Here is a 23,704-nt window from a genome sequence, read left to right on the forward strand (position 1 = left end):
CAATGCAATTCCCAGTGTGAATCACTATATTTTTATTGTGAATGAGAAAATGGTTTGGAAGGCTAGATTTGGCCCGCGGGTCATATGTTGAGTATCACTGCCGTAAACTATAAATTTCAGTTCAAACAGTTGAATAGAGACTTTGAGGTGAAATGGGAGAGCGGCGCATGACATCAGATGGTGCTGCTCTGTCTTGGCCTGCTCCTTTGGCCGGTCAGTGGCACTGTAGTCTTCTGTGCAGCTCTCAAACTATATTTCTGCTCTCGCGCACAACAAAGGCAACAATTACAACAGCTCCACTTATCACATCACGGACTGCACACAGCAACATGACGTGAAGCTGACTTGGGAAAGCTGTGCTGAGCAGCCTGCCTTGGGAGCTGTTGCATTTGTGTAAATGGCTGGTCGCCTCTCTGTGTGTTGTGCAGCTTTCTGTGAAGGCGCGGGTTGTTTTGCGCGTCAACAATAAAGAGCATGCTGCCGGAGCGGCGGGGAGCGCGGTAAATGAGCGCATTTCACTCACTGGGATTTTTATATATAGCTCTGTGAGGGACAAGCTGGACGGGCGGCGGAAAGAGGAGACCCCGATCCCGGTGTTGTCTGACATTTTGATCCTTTTGAGACCGTTTCGAGCCCCCCAAAACTTGTCGTTCGTATCGCGGTGCGCGTTATCAGGCTATGTGGTGGTGAGGGCGCCGTGTGTGTGTGTGTGTGTTTGTGTGTGTGTGAGTGTGTGAGTGTGTGAAAGGGAATAGCGCAGATTGATCTACAGCTCCGGTTGGAAAAGATGATGATGGCTGGTGGTGGCGGAGCAGCCGTGGACCATAACGGGATATACTCCAACCCTGCCCTCCACAGCCTGCAGCAGCCCCATATGGACGCGGATAACCCGGACTCCCGCAAGCGGCCGCTGGAAACTCCGGCGGAGGAGGCCGGCTGTACCAAGCGCACCAACACTGGAGGTAAGATACACAACAAAAAGCAGCTCAGCCACCGCGTCTCCTCAACACGAAGCTGTTGTTGCAGACGCTTTGCATGCACTGGTGGAAGTAGAACAGCAAAATCCTGCCGTCAGTGTCCGCACACTGTGTGCAGAGAAACTACATGCAGCATGGGAGCAGACTGGCTGCACTGGCTGTTACAGGCTCTAACATGTAGCACCTGTGCATTAGGCACTTTGAACACTGACTGTGGCTGTTGCTCCATGCTGCCTCTCCCAGCAGGGACACTGAGTGTGGCCTCCTGAGGTCAGCTCTCAATCTGAACCCAGTCACCTCCCTCCTCCACATCTGGAGGAACGTTGTGAAGTCTGTCATTCAGGGAAGAAGTGATGGTTAGTGGCAGGGGTGCACATATACACAGTGCAGGCAGTGCGGTTGCCCTAGAGCCCATGGGGTGAGGGGGCCATAGAGAGAGCAGGCCTTTAACACCGTGTTGGCCAACGAACAGGCCCTTGCAAATGATTCAGATTTTCCACCTCTGAAATATACCCATTTTAAAAAAACTAATTTAAATTTAAAAACAACACAGTGTGCACCATGCCCTCGAAAGGTAAACCCATCTCCATTATGGAAATATATTCAGTAGCAATCTTTCATAAAAGTATATAATTATTCTGCATAAACTATAAAAACTATAAATTATCTTTAAAAAAAACTCTCAAATTAAATGAATCATATATTATTCTCTTTGGCGTTTTTGTTATATACATATAGGCAATGATGTTTGCTCGGTAATACCTATGTAGATGTTGTCCAATGGCGAGTCTCTATTTGATGATGTGATGAGACCATATGATATACAGTGGCTATTTTAGGCCCCAAACTATTAAGACTGGCAAGCTGAGCACATGTGTAAGCAGTCATGCATTTTCAACACAACAGCAGCCCCAAGAAATGACAAGAGAGACAAAAGAAGGTAGAGTGTAAGGAACTTATTTAGCTGTAAAATCCAACACATTGTTTGTAAAACATATATGCCTACATGCGTGTTTCATAACTAGCACACACAGGGGCCCATCCTCATAGCATACACTAGAGCCCGTCCCAACCACCTTACACCATTGGTTAGTGTGTAGAGGTTTTAACATTAATGGAGCAGCTTTAACAACAAGCCTCTGTTTATCAGTGTGCTTTGTGTTGTTGTGGTTGTCGTCTCAGACGGGGATTCCCTGAGGCCAGAGATAAATCTGCAATTTTCCTGAGCAGCACTGTGAGGAGGCCTTTGCTGACAGATAACAGGGAAAGAAACACAGAGAATATATGATAGAAATGTCATTGTTGTTTCTTGTACTGCGAACAACTTGTAAATCAGAGGTGAAGTCAAAAATGTTGATATCGTTACATACAGTGCAGCTCCAACAGTATGAGATTTCTTTATGGTCCGATAACTCAACTCAACTCAACTTTATTTATAAAGCACTTTAAAAACAACCACAGCCGAAACAAAGTGCTGTACATAAATAGACAATACAACGCAGACATAAAACAATTTTTTTATTAATGGATGAAATAAAACAGGTAGAAACACTAAAATAATTGTTTCATTGTTTCTTAAAACAATTTAAAAACAATAAAACAATAACTAAAAATAAACCATAAAAAACTAAAACAGGAGTAGAGTCTCATGCAGGGTTGAAAGCCAAGGAATAAAAATGGGTTTTAAGATAAGTTTTAAAAATGGACTGTGAGGAGGCTTGTCTAATGTGGAGGAGAAGGCTCTATCCCTTCTGAGCTTCCGTCTGTACCTCCAGGAGCAGCAGATCAGCTGACCTGAGGCACCGAGCAGGAGCGTGGGGGTGAAGGACCTCAGAGATAAGATGGGGGCAGACCATTTCAAGATTTAAAAACAAATAAAAGAATCTTAAAATGGACTCTAAAGTGCACAGACAGCCAGTGGAGGGAGGCCAGGATGGAAGTAATGTGCCCCCTCTTACGTACTCCAGTTAAGATAACCTTCTCAAAAAATATCCCAGTTTCATGATATCACGGTATAACACAATTATTATCATCATTATCAGTTACAATTTTACCTTAGAGGAATAAAAACTTTTTTTTTCTTTGGTTTGACAAACACTTTATAATAATTGAAACTTGAGGCCGTTTTTATGGACATTTGTGTGAAAAGGCAGTCAATGTGGAAAGGAGATGCTATGGGGAGATTCTGTGTCTGATTTCATTTTTTTCAATTCTGTAGATGAGTAAATGTACACGGTATGAAAACTGTCAGCTTTCATACTACGGTATACCTTAAAACCAGTATATCGCTGTAACCCTAGCGCAACATGTCTCCTACCCAAACACTAACCCCAAGCTTTGTCTGAGTGGCCGTGTACCCTTAACACAAGGTGGACTACTGTTTGATTCTTGATTTGTGAACACTGACAAAATAGGAACAAGAAATATCAGAGCTCTTGTGTTCACTAAAGACTTTGTGGATTTAGTGTCAGTGGTCTGTGAGATTTTAGTGGAATATTCCTTTTGTTGCAGGGCTGGAATTTTTACCAATTTAGATTTGTCAAATGTATACTGTCCGAAGTTAAGTGTATGTCTCGAAGTAAACAGTTAGAGGTAAGCCGAGCAGGAAAACCACCCAACCCTGTAGAGATAGTCAGGTACACTCATCTCTACTTGTAGCCTAAATTCCGATCAAAGTCAGGTTATTTATAGGCTGTTGGCTGAGCCAAATCTCTGCATCTGTGTGGTATTTTTGTTAGCCTGTCATGATGTTTGCCATACTAGTGTTTAGGCTGTCTGAACTGTCAGCACACTGTCTGCTGCTGAAATTACAATTCACAAATACTAAAAATGCAAATGACATAAAAACAAAGACGTGGTCAATGAGCAGAGCTGGGTGCTATAGATGCATCTTTTTGAGGGGAAAATGGTTGATTCTATCTGTTTTTGGATGCAACTCAATGATCATACAGATTGAAAATGTAACATGCCCATGACATGACAGAATCTGGGAGTGGTGCGAATAGTGAGCGCTGTCCGGTGGGGTAACAGAAACACTGCAGTGCCATTTCAGCTAATTGATCCTGATTTCTTTTTTTGGAGGAGAAATAGTGTCAGCCAATAAAGAGTCAACATGGAGATGTGTGCACGCCGGCTTTATTACTCATCAGTAAGATGTCGGGGTGCAGTAGTGGGGATGACGGCTGATTCAGTGTACCAGCTACTGTACAGCTCGTACATCTTATTTCAGCTTGTGATGGTTATGGTCCGCAGCTCACAGGGACCACTTATTCTACAACTTAATGTTAATTAGATATCCACTGAGAACAGGCAGACTCTTCACCATATGTTAGTGAAATTTGCTTTGTCTGTCTTTGTGTCCCAGACACCCTGCCATCCATTGATAGAAGCATTATATGCTATTTCTAACAGCATGAATGTGTCTTTACTGCACCTCACTGCACCTTGGAAATATCATTTTAGCAAGGCACACGAGGACCCCTGTGCCACCAGGCGGTATTTTAGAGCAGATCAGCCCCCATATGTCCTCCATTAACACCCTAAATCCACTGTAGAGAAGACAAGAGAACAGAGAAGTCACATGGTGTTCCTGCTTCCAGTTTTCACCGTTCACTTCTAACACAGAGACTCCACCATGATCCTCCATTCAATATCCAGGTAAATGAATGGCTAGATGGTGTGAAATTGCATTTGAAAGATTTTCATAAATACTAAAAATACATAATTCTCACAGACAGCTCTGACTTCTTACTGCTGTCATTTCAATAATAGTATTAGACATCATTTTAGCAGCCTGACTCTGTGTTCTTTCAAGGCATCTCCGTTTCACAGCCACACTCTGCCTCCTAAATCTGTTAGTCAGACTCTGAAGAGGCCGCCTTGTTTTCTCAGAGGCAAAGGTGTTCCACATGGCTTCCCAAACAAGGTCATATCTGTAGAATACCCAAACACTTTATCAAGTAAACAATAAAAAAAACTTCACTTCTCTAACTGTCTGTATTCTGCGCATTTAAGAACAAAGGTGAATGTAATGCAAATTATAGTATTTAAGTATGTGGTGTGCAATATACCACAACAAATTAAGTAAATTTACTTTGTGTTTAGTCTTTTAATGCTAATTTGAGCGTGTCACGAAGGAATAAAACTGCTGCCTTACATTCCCCTTAAATTACATTTTGATTAATTTATTTGCCATATATTTAACCAGATAAAAAACAGTTGCAAATTACTTTTTCAATGGTGACCTGGCCAAGAAGGCAGCAAAGTTACGTCGAGAACATGTCGATTACATGCAAACAGTAACATACAAAACAATTCAATTGTGTTTGTGGGAAAAACTTTTGTTGTCCTTTATTTTAAACTGGAAACATTTTGAGCAGTAAAAGAAATTCATACTAAAAAGCCCACAGTAACCACTGGTTACCACTGATTGACACAATCACAAAATGTTTTAGTTGATTATTTCCCACACGTACAATATATTTAACCCTTTGAAACCTTGATTGACATCACTTTTCTTGTGCTGCTTTCAGACCCCTTTCACAAGTATTTAAATCTTTGAACCTTGAGCTAATTGGTGCGATGTCTTTCAAAAACATGTGGAAAAAGGCAATGAGCTATTTGGCAAGACATGTCCTGCATATTTCAAGAAATTAGACTACTACTACTAGACTAAGACTACTACTACTACTACTACTACTACTACTAATAATAATAATAATAAAACAATAACTTTATTTATGTAGAACCTTTAAAAACAGAGTTTAAAAACAAAGTGCTTTGACAAACAAAGCTATAAGCAACTATACATAACTATACTACTATATTGCAACTATAACATAACTATAAGAGCCAACCAATAGTGTCAGACTGAGGCCAGACCAAATTTGAAGTATAATTAAACAAAAGAAAAACAATTACAAAACAAAAATAACAATAACAACCCATACCAATTAGAGTAAATACAATTTAAAGAATGTTAGCATTTAATACAGAAATAATAGTACTAATAATAGAATCAAACAAGAAGACAGGATAAACAGATTAAATAAAAGACAAACTATAATAGATTAATTCAAATTGGTGATATTTAAATTTTTTTTTTTAAAAAAAGGAAAAAAAATCTAGAGAACTATATCAAGTTTTCATTACCATATATATTTTTTTAAAAATTCTAGAGAATTATCATAATTTGTAAGCAGTTTTTCAGGCCATTTCCTTGTTTTTGTTTTTCTCATTTGTTTTTTTTTGTTTTTTTTGTTCTAATTTTCAGGTAATATTCCCATATTTTTTACTAATTTTTTGCAAATTTCAGGGTCATTTCTTCTTAAGTTGCTCATTGCTTTCTTTCCATGTTTTAAAAGAAATCAGGCCCATTCCTCCAGGTTACAAAGGGTTAATATATAGTTACAGGACATTTATTACTCTCCAAATTCACTACAAATATATGTAAGGAGTTTTATTGTACAAAAATTACATTTCTGTGGTATAAATCAGCATAGCATTGTCTCTACGGTTTCTAAGCATATGCAGTAGCTCACCAGAATCAGCTGTGTAGAGGTGAAATGGCAGCCAGTCTTGTGGTCGTTATGATAAGTATCTGAGGCCGATTGAGAGCGTGGTACAGGCTGAGCTCAGGAGCCGGAGCTCTCTGTATATTTTCACCTGAAAGGCACATTTAGACCATTTGTAATGACTCCCACACAGAACAGATGTTATGGATCTTGTCACCCCGTGCTTCATGTAATGTATTTTAGCGTCAGCTCCCATTTCATGAATCTCTTACATTTCATGTAACATTGCAAACCCACAGCATGTCTGGCAGTGGTGGTAGACAGCCTGATAATCCTCAGCTGTCCCTGTAATCACCAAGCCCTCGACCACGTCTGATATTGATCACGTTATTCCTCCCGAACTGATCATTAACATGACTGGCAGTTGCAACAAAGAGAAGAAAGCTTGTGCTCTTTCAAAGCTGAGCCCCTCGTTGTGCATTAAGAGCTGTGGACAGAGAATGAGGGAAATTACTCGTCTTTTATCAGCGTTGCCCTTCTCTCCTCAAAATGAACATCTTTCATTCATTTCTTTCTCTAATTACCCATACTCTGAGCCCATGTTGCTGGCAAGCATGTGCCTTCCAAAAGGTTGTGTGGCTGAGGGATTAGGTATGATCTCGTAATGTTACTAATGGAAAGGTTGGCACAGGAATGTGAGCTGTATTTTTTTTAATTTTTGGTGGGAAGGACACAGGTGCCCTTGCAGAGTGATGTGACGTGAGCGGACTGTGAATTTGCCAGGTGGCAGTGAAAGACAGAATGAGAGAGAGCGATAGAAATGAAGACAGAGCAAAGCAGAGAGAAAAGGAGAGATAGATAGACCGTGAGAGGGAGTGGAGTCTACAGGGAGACTGTGTCTATATACCAGAGCATCTCTCAGTGAATGGTAGAATTTTCTGGAAGGCATTTGCTCCAAAACCAAACGGGCCACGGTGTTAAGGTTTGGTTTGTGGATGAAACTAATCAGCAGCCAGGAAAAAAAGGACTTCCCTTTATACAGATTCCCTGGAAAGCACTATTAAATGAAGCCGGACCCCCCGTGTCCACACGCAGACACTTACACACATGCACATAGCAGTTTTTACACACATTCAGTCACTTAAGATACCTCTCGGCGTAAGATTTATAGGCGTAGTGATTGGCTTCATCACCCCCCTCCACCATTCTGCGGCACTGCCATTTGCAATGGTTGATGAGCCCCTCCGCCCTCTCAAACATGGCCGTCTAAGGGATTGGGGGTGGGGGAAAGGAGGAAAGAAGGGTGGGTGGCGTAAGGCACGCTGTCTCTGATCACTCCTCCTCCACCTCCTCCATCATCTGCTTATGTTCTCCGCACACCTCTTCAGCCACTGTTGAAGGTCACTCTCCATGCTTCCCCATTCACCGCTGAAGCCTGCTTCCCCAGCCACTTCACCTTTGTCACTTTCCACTAAAAAAAGTGAGTGAATGGACTGCCATACTTTATAGTGCTGCGTCAAAAGAGGCGGAGTAGGGGAGAAAATTCAATTTTTTGGGACCGGCATCAGGGGGTGGGGACATGACGTGCTGGAGGGAGGAGGCTGCCCATTGGCCGAGCGAGGTGTCAGTCCTGCGTGCTGCTGCAGACGGACAGGCCACTCGATGAATATGGATGAGAGCAGTGAAAAGGGTGATGCGGCAGGGAAGACCCCCCCCCTTCAAACCGATGCAGGCTTGAACAATGCGTGCCGTCTTTCACTGAAAACACTGAGAGCCTGCATTAGCATTTTCTCAGACAATTGAGGCTCTGGCCAGCTGCAGGCATGGCTCGGATGCTGCGGTGAAATCTCTTTTTCTGCACCCACTGATGAATTAGACCTCGGTGAAAAAGTCGACTGGCCGCATTCCTCAACACTACCATTGCACCTATGCCTAGGCTAATGTTCAGATCCCCTTTAGAGATTGTGCCCCGGCATTGATGGCGATCTGACGGAGGACTTGAGCAGCAGCAGATCTCAGAATGGGTAAGCCTCAAACTCTTTTTGTCTGACTTGTTGAATTTATCCATCATGCTAGACTGTACGTGCAATTTCATCTGCTAATTTCTTCATTATTGCTCATTTTTGTTCCATCGTCCTTGCTGCCTGTCAGCACCAGGTTAGTCCATTGAAATGCAGAATGGGTACTTGGAGGGGTAGTGAGAAGGAGGGAGGACGGTCACAAGGCATTTCCTCCTGACCCACCCCCCTTGAGTGACTTAACTAAACACATTTGGCTCAGCGTCCGCGTCTCTCCTCCAAGCCATCCTTCCAGTATTGGAAGCAGGGGTCTGAACTAACACCCCACTGGCTCGGCTTCCCAATGTGCCCCACTGCTCCTGTTCCCTGGCGGATTGCAGCAACAGATTGCCATGTTTACTCTACCACATGACGCCATTAAAACCTGTTACTGTGATCTCAGACACTAGGACAGAATTAATTATTGACTAATGACAGCAAATGTGGCTTTGAGGGTGATGGAGGGAGTCTTAGTGGCTTCCTCCCCTGCTGGCTTTACTCTGGTTGGAGATGAGTAGAAAGTTACGCAGTGGGTTTTGGCTTGTCTGTCAACAACAGGTCTTTGGATGTTTGGATTCTGCAATTAGTGTCATTCATATCAATTCTTTGTGTGGCTTTGCTGTCAGGTATCTGCTGATAGGAGTGAGAGCTCAAAAGCTTTATGGCAGCTGTGTCAGACATGCATGATCTTTATTTTTTCACCAAGGTCATTTTATTGTTATTCGGTGTGAGGAAAGCGGAGACATGACTGCAATATAGCACGAAATATAAAGATCAGACAGTGGACACATGGCTGGTTATATGATGTCTTTGTAGAGGTTTGTCTCCTTTTTTCTTTTTTAGTACGTTCTAAGAAAAATTGCGTATTGACCAGCACCTGATATATTTACAATCTTTCGATGTTGGTGTAAAAAATGGTCTTATATCTGCATTTTCAGGTAAATTACTGGCAATATGTTCTGGAAATTGGAATTGTCGCCACATCTATGGCTAATTAATCCAAATCAAAAGTGAAATTCCATGAACAATCATATCAATGTCCGCATATTTGCCAGAGCCATTGATTATGGGTGATGTGCACAAAACAAGCCAGTGTCTGAATGGAACATGAGGGGCATATTAATGCAATAAAGAGAGGAGCTCCTTGTAGGCTGTGAAATTCCTTAATGTCACAGTGCCATGTTCATTCACATCTGAATCTAATAAGTGCATTACTGAGGCAACAGGTTGGTCTCATTGCAGGGCGGTCCACCTCCATCCATCCATCTTTCCTCCACAACATGCCAGTCAAGCTCCCAATGTTGGATAACCTCCACCAGACATAGGGTGCAGTGACACTGTGACAGAGCGAGGGGCTTTGGCACCTGCAGTCGAAAATCTGTATCATACTACACTTGAAAACGTACCCGATATCTCGTCCTACAGAGACGAACAGTGCCTTTTTACATCTCTGTCCGCTCCAGTGACGTCACCCTTGAGGCAGCTGAAAAGGATCGAACATGACGTCATTGCATCGAAATCAGCATGCAGAGGAGATTATTTGTACCAGTGCTGAGAACGTACCTGTGCCAAGTGTTTACCATGATGTCATCGATACAATATTTGGTATTCAGTTGGGCAATCGCAGCCGCTCCACATCTATAAATATTTTTGATGTATTGTTGGCAGGTTCTTTAATTATACTCGGGTCCAAGCTCAATATGTGGCTGATTGCTTTTTACTAGATTAGCACACTCAATGTGATCAGGCTTTACTGGAACAGACACTTTGCCCACTTTGGTGCTGATTAATTCTTAATTGTGGGAAAAGGAACTTTCCCAACTGAGAGGGAGAGACACGTTTGCCTGTAAATTCCTCAAACTGACGGGCTGTCAATCACTGACTGCTACAAGCCACTGTGAGCCACACAAGCCCCTTCCAAAATGGAGGAGATTTAGACCGTCTTGGCAGTATACCCTTTGAACAAATCTGTGGGATTGGTTCCCATATGTTCTTCTCACGTCTGTTAATTACAAAGGATCACTCTGTATTGGCATTCATGAACTGCATGGATAATGACTTCATGTGTTTGCGTTCAGTCCTCTGTGTGTAACTTTCTCTCAGAATATATAGGACGCGTCTTCCAGTCAGACCCAGCTCTTAATTCTCTGTTTCAGTCATGTGTGTAGAATGATTGGTTAGACTGGACCGGGCTTTGTATTTAGTCAGAGGTTTTCTAAAACTCCTTGAAAACTGTTAAAATTAGACCTCTGCAAACTGGAAAGGAGGTCATCATTTACTCTACAAGAAATCTGGGACAGGACACAGAACATGTCACAGTCTGATAAAATGTGAATGCACTGAAAGCAAAGAACTCACAAGGCTTCTTCCACATACCTTCCCCTCACCAGAGGAATACTGACACAACATTATATGATTGCCTCTCCCCATGTATGTCAAAGCCGTGCATCCCCATTGTGAATTTCTGCTTGTTCAGGGTTTTGGGGGTTGGGCACCAGTATGATGATGTGCAGAGCTACTTTACGAGATGTGACCCTTTCCCACTTTGTGTGTCTCTCCCCCAGAGGAGGGTGAGTACTTCCTGAAGGTGCTGATCCCCAGCTATGCAGCCGGCTCTATAATTGGCAAGGGCGGCCAGACCATCGTACAACTGCAGAAAGAGACGGGTGCCACCATTAAGCTGTCCAAATCCAAAGACTTCTACCCAGGTAAGATAAGAAGGAATGCTCTGTAATTCAGATCGATGACCAGAAACGCTTTTATATCTGAGAGGAGTGGTCCGACTCATTACCCAGCTGAAGGAATGATGCTTTGGTGCAAGAGAGCATTTGATATGTCCTCTTCATTTGGTCTCCCATGAGTAATTGCAATCCATTTTAATCACAAACCAGTTGTAAGCACTTTGAACTTGATTATACGAATGTCCTTGAGGGACTAAACATGCGTGTTGATCTTACGGCTGTCAGATGCGGCATCTAAATCTGCATGCAATTTTAGTTTCAATCAAGTTGTTGCTGCACCCTTTATTGCAGGGTTTGAGTTTCACGTTGCTGCATTTACTCACCTTTCTGGGGAAATTGCATGGGGCTGCCATTAATTACCCTCAAATATAAGGACACATTTTATGAGAACATATAGCATGCATGGAAAGCATCAATTGTGCCGGAGAGTCGCACTCAAAAATGGCAACAGGAGAAGGCTGCTTGTGCAGCTCGGTGACCCCTATCACATGGAGGTCACAGCCAAACCATCTTATCCTCCAAACACAAACGCCGGTGACGTAGAGGAGTCTGGCTGTTAGTCCTTCATGCCTCAGAGGAGGCTTCAACCTGCTGAAAAATAACAGGTGCTGAGTGTCTCGCTGCTTATTTGGTCCAGATGTTTTCTATGATAACTGATGCAAGCAAATAATCCCAGTGTATACTTTTTACTGTACACATATTTAGAACATATAGTTATCTCCTTAGAGTTAGCGCTCTTGCCTTAAAGGGATAGTTCAGATTTTTGTAGTGGGGTTGTATGAGTTACTTATTAATTGTCAAAATATTACGTACAGACTAAAGTGCGACATAGAAGCTAAGCAAAGTACTGCTGTGGAGGGATGAGCAACAAAATGTATTTTAGCCACCTAAAAACCAATCTAAAAAAAAAAACAATATCAGTTAAAGTGTCCACTATATTATGAGTATTTTCACTGCTTTACCTTACAGTGATTTCCAACAGGACAACGAAGACATTATAATTAGGGGTCGACCTATATTGGTTTTTCAGGGCCGATACCAATACAGATTATTAATGGTTAATGAGACTGCTAACTGATATTTGGACCTGATATGCCTTTACAATAAAAAAGGAAAATCTTTCTGCAAAAATTTAAAATTTGGAGTATAACAAACTCCTACACAAAACATTGTTTAAATACCTTTAGCAAATGTTTAATTAACTGAAACTGTCAACATCATATACAGCAAGTTCCTGACAACTTTTTTTATATAGTCAAGTGAAAATTTAAATAAAACATGAATAAATGAAAATAGCTCCCTGAAGTTTAATAAAGTAAAGGTTCCTGCCATGCTGACAATTTCTTTGGATGTATTGCAGACTGCCTTCCCATCCTGCACTTTTGGATTTTTTCTTTAGCATCGCGGGCGTAATTGAGGGAGCATTGTCCATCTTTATATACAGTCTATAGTGACAACAGACCAGAGGGAGGGAGACGGCTGTAGCAGGGCCAAAGTAGCACACTTTTTATTTAATTCATTTTATCTATGAATACTAAAATAAAACGCTGATACGGATAATCTGGCTGATTATCTGTTTAACATCGCAGAACACCAGAGCTGCTGATCACCGCTGCCTTGATCAGTTAATTTGTTTGTGTTATTGAGTGACTTTGGTGTTAAAATAGGTTAGTTTGGATTTGCCAAAGTCACACAATGACACAAAATAGCTAACTGATCGAAACAGCGGCAAACCACCAGCTGCTGTGTTAAGTGAGCTAAAATTACTCGAAAAAAACAGGAAGGAACCAAGGCACTTGTCTTTAGGAAAAGTTATAATGTCTTTATTGCACTGGCAGGTACTAAAGGTACAACATGATTTAAAAACGATTACTTTCTCGACGCGTTTCGACGTCCAGCCGTCTTCAGGAAGTGCTAAATGGCTTTTCATCATAAGCTAAAAAGACTTGGCTTTGACAGGAGCATAGATGAGAAGTTGTTAATGGCTCCCCTGTTGAAATGGACTGTGAGAAAAAGTAAAGCAGTAAAAATACTCTCAATATAGCGTATACTCAAACTGATTTCAATTTTTAAAAAATATGGGACTTTTCTAGGGTTGCTAAATTATGTTTTGTTGCTGACCCCCATTTACAGCAGCACATTGCTTAGCTTCAGTGTTGGACTCCAGCCTGCTTCTCCAAACTGAGGGCGTCCTGACTGACATATGCTGTATGTACTGTACATGGATAAGTACCCCATACCACACTATTTTAAAAAACCCAAACTATCCCTTTACAGCAACGACCACTTTTGAACTGTAAAAGCAGAGTAAGATTGTTCCCCAGAACTTAATTTTCCATCATAACGGCTACCTTCATTCTTGATTCTCTCCTTTGACCTTTGCAGTTCCAGAGTCCTCGGATTATTTAGAGCACAAAACATCACACTATGTACAGGAAAAATGCACAGCCAGTTTGAATTTGACCTGATCTGTGGGGAGTTACATGTGATATATTAGACTGACAGAATCATGGCAGAGAATAACAGAGCAATGGGGGGAGAAAAAAGAAGGATCTGCTAGCAAATATTTTTCCTGTACTTTTTTCTACCACGATGTTTCTGTTGATGAAAGAACACATGTTCAGAGAGCTTGGCTCGAGATTCTCCACATAAGAGGCCAACCCTATGTACAGGAATGAAGTATGGCTTCTTCTTTGGAATTGGAACAAATAAAGTAGTGATATGTATCCTTATTTCTCTCTTTGGATTGTGGATGTGTTCATAGGCCACCACCTGCTCTGCCCATCCCCCTACTCATTATCGTGATGAGTGAGAAGAGGAGTTCAGGGAGAGGGTGCTGGCAAGGATTTGATTGGGTGGTTGTTCTGGCCCACACAAGTAAAATGAAACGACTGCTACTGTACACTGCACAATAGCTGAGAGTGCCGCTTTCTGAGAAGTCAGTCGAGGCTAAAGCTTTAAAAAAAACTCTGGATTAAGTATGGACAACTTAGTAAAGTTTGTGATAGCAACATATGAATTTCAGAGATAAGCGATTCGACATGTCAAACTTACTAGGTACATACTGTATGTTATACCTTGTGTCATTGTTGATTCAGCTGCTATTTGGGCTATTACAGCAGGCTAATGCTGTAACGCTCAGTTCATGGCCTCACCTCTCATCCTGCGGCAGCCTGAGCACACTCCAACTACAGCACAGTCGCACACGAGAGAAATCAAGGGACAACAACCGATGCAGCCATTTTCTTCTGCAATCCTTTCTGTGATGGCTCAGAGTGTAACTCCCACCCACCTCAATTCTCCCATCCGTCAGTGTAAGACATGAGACCATGAATTCAAAGGTCTTGATAAGAGCTGTACAACTGGGCTCTGCTGTGGCCGACTGAGATGGATGAGCGCAGATAGTGAAGGGTGTGGATGATGCATGATTGTATGTGAGTGAGGGGACAGGGGGGCAGGCCCAGAAATAGCCTGTTTCAATCTCTCTCTGTGGACATGACCCCTCTCCCAGCTGTACTCAAGCTGCTCCAACACCCGCCAAGTTTCCTCTTTCCTCCTCCCCGCTCACTGTTTCTCTCTGATTTGGTTCCTGGTAGTTGGGAGAGTTGAGGCCAGATAAGATGACATCATACTTCTCTTAAAATTTTGTTTGCATGCTTGCCTCTCGACACATGGCCAATGAGTGTTTGAATCATTGGGTCTGAACCTATCTGAACTGTGGCATGGCTTGATTACTCGATCCCCCTTAAATGCAGCATGCTGTGAATTCACCCACTCACACTGTGCATTCAGCACATACACACACCTACTCACACCTACTTACACACATCCGCATATTTAAGCAGCTGCAGAGAGAGCCGTGGGAGTTCACGATTTGAACATAAACTTAGAAACAAAACTTCAAACCCTTTGCTTGGTGCAGCTGGCCTCTGGCCAAGTACATGTATTGAGTTACTTTGTCCAGCACGAACACATGAAGCTGTTGTGATGTCATAGAAACACTGGGTGTATGTTTTCCATTATGTGATCATTAAAATATCAATCACAACATGTGACCTCATACTGGAAAACACTGCGAGTTTAATGTGAGGTGTTTCTTTCAGAAGTAGCAGACAAAAAAATTACAGCAAAGGCACTATTTGTTATTTTTCAACTGGATCCGCGTAAACAGTATGTTCTGTACTCACTAACGCTCCCTATAGGACACTATCCCATCAGTCTGGGATGACATCATCGGCGGGACTCTCAAACAAATAGAAACTGCAGCCTTTTTCTTTGTCCTGATTCATGTTTGTGCTTGTGGTGAACAGCAGCTCTCTGCTTATCATCTTCCATCAGGAACAGTTGTTACACTGTAGGATTATTGTTCTGCTGTATTATTTTAATGTTGTAATTGAGAGCAGTTCTCTCTGTCAGTATTCAACAACAGCTGCTACAGTTTTCTTTGTGATCAGCAACGGTCAGTCAATCACAAGGGTGGTTTGATCCCCAACTCCTACAGTTCACATGTCCAAGCATCCTTGGGCAACTCACTGAGCCCTAAATAGCCTCTGGTGGTTGTTCCATCAGTGTGTAAATGTGTATGAATGTTTAAAAAACTGAGCAGCAGGTGGCACCTTGTACAGTAACCTTGGCCACCAGTGTGTGAATGTGTGAACATGACACATAGTGTGAACAGCACTTTGAGTGGTCTAATGACTAGAAAATTGCTATACCAGTGCAGGTCCACTTACCATTTACCACAGCTGCTAACTAATCACCATTAGCAGCTATGCTAGCCACTGTTAGCAGCCATAAGTCTTGGAATGATAGCCTACATCATTAAATTTCTCGCCATTTGCAAACCTACTGATTTATTACTACTACCACTAATAATCATAATCATAATAATAACAATCATAATCATAATAATAATAAACTTTATTTATATAGCACCTTTCATACAAGAAATGCAGTACAAAGTGAGTGCTTCACGTGAAAATAGAATGAACATAAAACAAGGCAATTCAATGTAAAAGGACATTTAAAAAACGGTTTAAAACAAAAATTAAGTGATTCAGCAATTTTCAGTGGGCAGTTATGGGGAGTCAGTAGGTACAAAATAATTATTCTCTGCTTATATGTTCTTGCCTTGTAATAAAGCAGAGTTAGGCTACTGTGACAAACATTTTCAGCTCATGGCAGTACTGAGTAATGCTTGAAGTACAGTGTAAGTTAATCATATCTTTTGTTATCAGTGCCTTGTATGCAGCCAAACAAAATGTATGTTTTACTTTTAATTACTGCAAACTATTACAACTCAATATAAAACTAATGCTACCTGGTATTTAACTGTGGCTAATCTCACTGTTTTGGCAATGACTGAACAAGAAAAAAATGTGTTTCATCATTTTTTGCTAACGGAAAATCATACAAGACACGCACCGCTTAGCATCAGTAACCTGACTTAGGAACATTACAGTTGATGTCATATTTGAGAAATTCATGACTTAGCAACTAAAACTCTCGGTTCAGTGATTTTCTAATGTGTTCCTTTCACAAAAATGCTGCTGGTGCCATCACACCACAGTCCACAATTTGTCTTCATCATTAGATTTATGATTTGTTTACCTTGTGCACCATGGCGTCTATTAACACTATAACATTACACTAGTCAAAATTTTCGTAGTTTTAGCCCGCAGCTAGTTGTAGTAAGAATTAGCATGGAGCTGAACTGGCTGAAGTGATTGCACACCCTCATTTGCCGCACAGCAAGATGTCCTCTCATGAGATTAGTTGAAATTGTCACACGACCACCAGTTGGTTTCCAGCACAAGCTGCACCATTTGATTTATTTAATGTATTTTATCAGTATTTCTGATACACATCTGCCGAAGTTATTAGTCTTTTTTTTTTTTTTTTTTTTTTTACCATTTTAGTGGATGGATATTTGTTAAAGGAAGACTATAGTCTGCTGCTATTCTCTCTTTTTCTTATTGTCAACAAACCTCATGAGAAGACCAAAGCCAACAATGGATGTATCCACTAACAAGTACTGTGTGCGTATCAAAGTAAATATATATCTTCTTCCTGTGTGCCATAGAGCTAAATTATTGACCAAAAACTATTAAAAACGCACCAGTGAGTCTCACTGTTGTACGGCGCGACATGTTCAGTACCATGAACACAAACACTGTAGTTTATTTGTACTCAATTTTATGTACACTGACCTGCTGCCCCAGATACTCATGAAAGCACCAAATGTGTATTAATCGACCGCTGAAAATAGTACTCAACAAAAGCTACTTACCTCCTGTTGGAATCCTGATTGCTAAAAACTACAATGATCAGATGTTTTAATTTATTTTATTTTCATTCATTTAATTACCCACCCATTTTTTTCTTTTTTCTATCTAGTTATTTGTTCATTTTATTATTTATCTTGTTTCTTTGTTCATTTTTTTCTGTCTTTTTTACATGACTGAAATGTCCTCGTGTTCATGTGGTTGTGTATTTTGTTTTTTTAAAGTGACATTAACCAATAAAAAGAGAAATACAAAAAAAACTGGACCTTTAAAAGGGCACAGCATTGTTGAGGAGGTGTGTGCAGCCATCATATATACATGTTAATGGAGAATTCTTTTCTCTAGTATTACTATATATTACGATTGTTCGTTCTGTTCCGCCATCATTTAAATGTCTTCGTCTTCTCCCATGGTTGTATCTCGGCTGCACTACACACCACTGCCCCCACAACCTCTGGTGTTACTGCTCCATTTCGTCCGTATACATAAGCTCGCAGAGTTCAGAAAGAAAGCTCTGTCCGTCACTGTGTCTCTGTAATGTTGAGCATAAATGAGCTCTTAGAGTGACAGTTGTTGACCAAAAATGTGTAATCTGTCAGTAACAGTAAAATCCCTGGTCTATTTTAATGTGACAAATACATCAGATCCTCCTGCAGATTACTGCACTGATACTCCAAAAGGAATTCCAAAAATTCCACAGTATCCTGTTTCTGCCTACATTTACAATCTACTGGTATGAAGTATGACAGTTTTACAGTGTATTAGGACCAGGTGCATGACAGGCAGTCATTTCATGGATTATTGCTGTATTTAAATGCCAGAAGACTCTAAGATAAGCATGCTGTCTTCGCTGTCTTTTTTCAAAGACAGCGGCAGTGACTGTTGTGAACTTGTGGTCACGGTTTCATGTCATGCTTTTGATTTACTAGATAAAAACAGCATGCTCCAAAAGTTCCCCACATTTAAAATCAGTATTTGCGTTTTAGAAAAGCATGCCATATGGTAAAAACGTGACATGATGAATATATTCAGCTCTGATTTCCAACCAAAACATTCCAGCTCAATTTGTAGTGTGAATAATTATTTTAAAAATCTGCTGATGTGATGACAGTAATTACGGGTGATACTCTATGTGTGACATGCTAACAGTGTGAAGGAATCACACAAAGGATTCTGACAAGCTGAGGCAGGTCCTCATCGCAGGAAAGCTCAGGCAACACAAGTATTCAAAGTTTCTTACTTGAGGATCAAGATAGAGTCATTGGTCTCTTGGGGACAGCTGAAGGCTGGGATGTGTGCTCTCAGGGGCACTGACACATTTCTCTCCCCTCCTGCCAACGAGAGGACGAGCCAACTCTTACTGCAACTCAGAGCCCAGAGCTTTTATTATGAAATGTGTCACCCTCAAGGAGAGACACAGGCAAAAGCTGATGCAGGCAATTTAGAAAGTAAAAAGTGTTGAGAATGAAAATGTAACATTCGGATAGTTTCACGTCCTCTTTATGGTGTCTCATCAGAGATAAACGTTGTAGTCATATATCTGCACCAGGACAAAATGACCTAGAGGCAGCACTGTCATTCCTTAAACCTTCCTCTCTACATGCAGAAATGCTAATGCTTTGAAAGCTGAGCAGATTGGGTTGATTCTTTAAAAAAGTTACGAGAAAATTATCTGAATTTTAGCACACAAAAAACAGGAAAATAAATTGAAAAAAAATCCAAATAATATAAATTAATGTATAAATAAATACATAAATAAAACTGTTGATAAATGAAAAATGAAAAATTTCTCTCTCTCTCTCTCTCTCTCGCCTTTTTGGCTGTTGTCAAGAGAAATCAAACCAGTTTGCTCTTGTTTCAGAGGTTTAAATGCATGTGAAAGGAGTGTGCACAAGAAAATTTATGTTGTTCCAGGTTTTAAAGGGTTAACTGGAGGTTGCCTAGGAAAAGTGAAAAAGCAATGCTTGCTCAAGGTAATATCTCTTCTAAGGACGTGTTGTGTCACCAAAGATGGCCTTGCAGTTTCTAATTTGTTGCACTGTTGTAGGGCAAGCTAAGAGATTGTTTCATCTCAATAATTTCCATCAAGTCAAATTAACATGAAATAACTCTCTATGTTTCCATGCACAGTTAAGTGGAGCTGTGGTTACAGCTCCATTCGGCCATTTATTTGGACTACTGTCTTGTTCTAGTATACAAGCACCGGGTTGGAATCCATTTATTGATGGAAGTATGTCTGACTTCACCACAGCAGGTGGTGTTAATTTGAAAGTAAGAATATGTTGAAATAATGATATTTCAAGGTACAAGGTAGATTTTTTAGTCATTTTTAAAATTAGTTCAAGTATTTGTAGAATGTAAGGATGACTATAGTTTGTTGGTTTTTTTTACAAAAAGAAACCATATTACATTTCACAAATCCATATGTTATGCTTTGATAAATGTTTAGCCTACAAATTGATTTTACTATGGATTTTAAAACATCTGAGTGTCACATTTAAATGTTCCTTAAAACTCGAACCTTTTGATACTCTAAAAAATTAATAACAAAATGCTTTTAGCATAAATATTAGGATACTGACAAAAACAAATATTTTACCTGCCAATAACAGCTATTTAAAAAAGACAGAAAAATAATTACAATTTCCAAAGTGTAGATTTTCTTCCTTTTTTTTAAAGACAATTTTTTTAGGCTTTATTTGCCTTTATCAACAGGACAGCTTAAGCGTGAAAGGGTGAGAGAGAGAGGCGATGACATGCAGCAAAGGGCCGAGGCACTGGGCACCAGTGTAGATTTTTAGTTACAACAGTTTTAAATTGTAAAATTTACGGGTTGTTCTGTAAAGTTGCTTACATCTTTACTGTTCTTTTTCTAGAATTATTCTGGCAACCACAGCTGCTAGTTTTTTGTGTAAAGACAATGGAATCGTCTTGTTTTGTTTTCTTCCTTTGTTCTTTCTTTGTTTTTCTGACCTTCTATGAATTTACGCTGTTTGACTTCCGGGTCGAAGCCCAGCATGACGACAATGGAGCATGTGCAGAACGCCTTGGCCAGTTCATGTCCCGTGAAGTGTATACATGAAATAAATAGTTTTCTTTATGTGATAGTCCAACTTTGAGAAATTCAACTTAGTACGATTTCAGTGGGACTAACATGTTTACATGTGTTTTAGAAGTCTATTTTTTAGTCAGCTAACACAATCATTTGCCTTTTTCAAACCTGTAAATGTACTGTATGTTTACATGCCCTACATTTTATGTTCACTGCCAGCATTATAAGCTTTTGCACGCATATTAGTTCCTCCTTATATTTTATATTCTTGTGCTTGTTCCTGTATCCTGGCTGCATGTGTACACAAAGAATTATATCCTTTTACCATTTCTTCCAAGATAGTCACCGTGAATAGAGACATTTGGAAATAACAGTCTTTATCTTGTCTGCTTAATTTTCAAACAGCTGACCCTGCAGCCAACTGCTAGAAAGCCTCATGCATGTCTTTCATATAATTCTATCCATTATCTTTTTTTAAACTTGTGTTTTATGTTTACTTCAGCAGTTCATACATGCAGTCTTGTTTTGACATCATTTTACTTTCCATGCTTGTTTACAAGGTTTCCAGCTGCTTTGACATCCTTCCAGTTTTTTACAATAAATGTACAACAGCATGTACATAAAATAGGAGGGACATATAAAATGCAGAGATTGTTGCACTCTAAAAAATTTATCCACTGATTTACTGATGTTTCTTTCCTCATGTAAGTGTGTGGGTAAAGTCTTTTTGAGCCCTGTGGCATCATGTGACAGTCTCTTAAGTTGTAATTCCACTGTTTGACCATAACAAAAAAATTCAAAGCCCAGCCCGCTGCCTGCCTAAGATTTGGATGCTTAGGAACAGCATGTCAATTTACGCTCGTTACACTCAGTGTGCCTTTTCAAAGAAACTGCTGTTCTCACAGGAAATGTACAGTTTCCATTCGTGAAATACAAAAAGTATTTTTTCAAAATAAACTTAGGTAAAACACTTAATTTTTATGTTTAATTCCCTAAGCTCTGGCCACTGCCTGCTTTAGTAGTTCATGACGGCTACCTCGCAGAACTGCTGCAGCTTGCACGATGAACATGTTCACACTTACGGCATTGTTGCCGCAGCAACACTGTCGGCTGCTGTAACTACTGCATTTCCACAATTAAAAATGATACTCCACTCATTTATGAAACCATGCAAACCAATGTATTGTCAACAACACGGTTGTGCAAATATTACACTATAAAAAGCCTTGTGTTAACACTGATGGGATTCTGTCGACAGAAATGATTTCAGAGGGCTTTTAGTTTGAGAAGGAAACAAGACTGTTTAACTTAAAAATAAACATTTAATTTTTTTCATGTCTGTGATAGATATACACATTGAAACTTTTGTGAGCTTACCCTGGCTATGCTTAAGTGAAGTTAAAATATCCCGGATATGGCCGCTGCCATCTTACGCTGGTGATGTCAATCTGAGCTGGAGTCTGCGCAGTAGCGATTTCCATGGTGGGGGAGTTCCTGCCAAACCACCCGTCTAACCAACCTCGAGCAGCTCCTTTGAATGCGAGCACATGGATGACTGTCTTAGTTGTCAGTCATGGCGGAAAATCCCCTTTTTGTATAACTGAATAACTTGTTAAAGTCAAACTTATAATAAAAGCTATCACTTGAGCAAACATCAGGGTAAAGAGAACTGCCTTCAGTGACAGAAACAATCTTTGGGAAAAATTTATGTGGTGTGTACTTTGAGTTTTAAGTTTGGACTGTGTCCCATTCACTAACATGGAGAAGCGGGCCTTATGGCCTATACTGCAGACAGACACCAGGGGGTGATCTAGATTGAAAAGTTACACTTTGGGGGAACTGTCACAGTTCATTGTGGTTTAATTCATTTCATTTTGATTATTTAAGGACCATTTCCACTTTCTATTTTTGCAGAAAATTGATTACGCATCATTTGGAAAATTGGTGAGACTCCTATTCTCTAATTGTTCCACTGTGGAGCAGCAGCCAAGCTGTGCCTTAGCAACACCTGAGCAGTGCTGCTTACACAGGTAGTGTGGCTCAAACCTGTTATAACAAGGGTGCCAAAAAATAATACATGAGGTTCCATGACGCACGCATGCTCCTCAAATGGCCAGTATGGCCGGGTGTTAGATTTAAGCTACAAAAGCACATAGTTAGGTTTAGAAAAAGAACATCATGATTTAACTGAGAATAAGTACATTTGTTAATAATCCTTTGAAACCTGGATCAACATGAGTTTTCTTGTGCTGTGTTCAGACACCTTTGAAACCAGGGCAAATTGGTATGAAAAAAAAGAATGTGGGGAAAAAAGGCAGTGACCAACTTAATAAGAAATGTTCCCCAGATTTCAAGAAATCAGAAAAAGATGACAGGAAGATCACTGCAAAAGTAGTAGACACAAAAAGGGTTGGGTGGGGAGGGATACTAAAAAATAGGGAAAAATGTCCTGAAACTATATTTAGAATTATTATAATTTTATATTCAAAATTATGTTATAGAAAAAAGTATACAAAAAATAAAAAGAATTTTCAGCAGATTTTTTGGATCATTTTCTTGTTTATCTTTTGTTTCTTAGTTTTCTTTTTTTGCTTTTTTTTTGTCCACGTAATTATCTTGTAACGTTTTAAATAATTTCTGTCAAAGTTTGAGTAGTCTCTTGTGAAGTTGCTCATGCCTTCTCCACATGTTTTTGAAATGAATCAAACCAATTTACCCAGCTTTTAAAGGCCTAACATATTGTAACATATATATGTTACAGGTCTTTTGACCACTTAAATCACTTTCACCTGCTACTCAGTAACCATTTGTATGCACTCACACTCTGATGACGCAGCAATTGGGGGTTCAGTATCTTGCCCAAGGATACTTTGACATGTTGACTGGAGGAGCTGGGGATCCAACCGCTGACCTTCAGATTAGAGAACAACCCACTCTACCTCTGAGCTTCAGCCATCTCATACCACTTAGGGTACGTCAGTGTCTCATGCTGATGGCCACTGACCAAGTGTCTGTATTTGACGAGTTGGGAGTGCACCTATGTCGCTCCAGCACTGGTCTGAACTGGTTTAAGTCCACTT

General features: G+C 40.4%; 1 protein-coding gene across 2 annotated transcripts in view; it reads left to right on the forward strand.

Annotated features, from left to right (window-relative positions):
- Nucleotides 1-247: 247 nt before the first annotated feature.
- Nucleotides 248-23,704, forward strand: part of nova1 (NOVA alternative splicing regulator 1) — a 37,855-nt gene continuing 14,398 nt past the window's right edge. Inside the window, exons 1-2 of one of the 2 annotated variants that reach the window (XM_042499766.2) lie at nt 248-962; nt 11,112-11,255. In XM_042499766.2, the coding sequence (XP_042355700.1) occupies nt 788-962; nt 11,112-11,255 (319 nt within the window). In that variant the 5' untranslated portion in view covers nt 248-787. Of the gene's footprint in view, nt 963-8,131; nt 8,515-11,111; nt 11,256-23,704 lie in introns of those variants that run through there. The other variant, XM_042499767.2, reaches the window with a different exon arrangement.

Source organism: Plectropomus leopardus, chromosome 15, assembly GCF_026936395.1.
Source record: "Plectropomus leopardus strain MGB_pleo_1.0 chromosome 15, ASM2693639v1, whole genome shotgun sequence".
NCBI classification, from domain to species: domain Eukaryota; kingdom Metazoa; phylum Chordata; class Actinopteri; order Perciformes; family Serranidae; genus Plectropomus; species Plectropomus leopardus.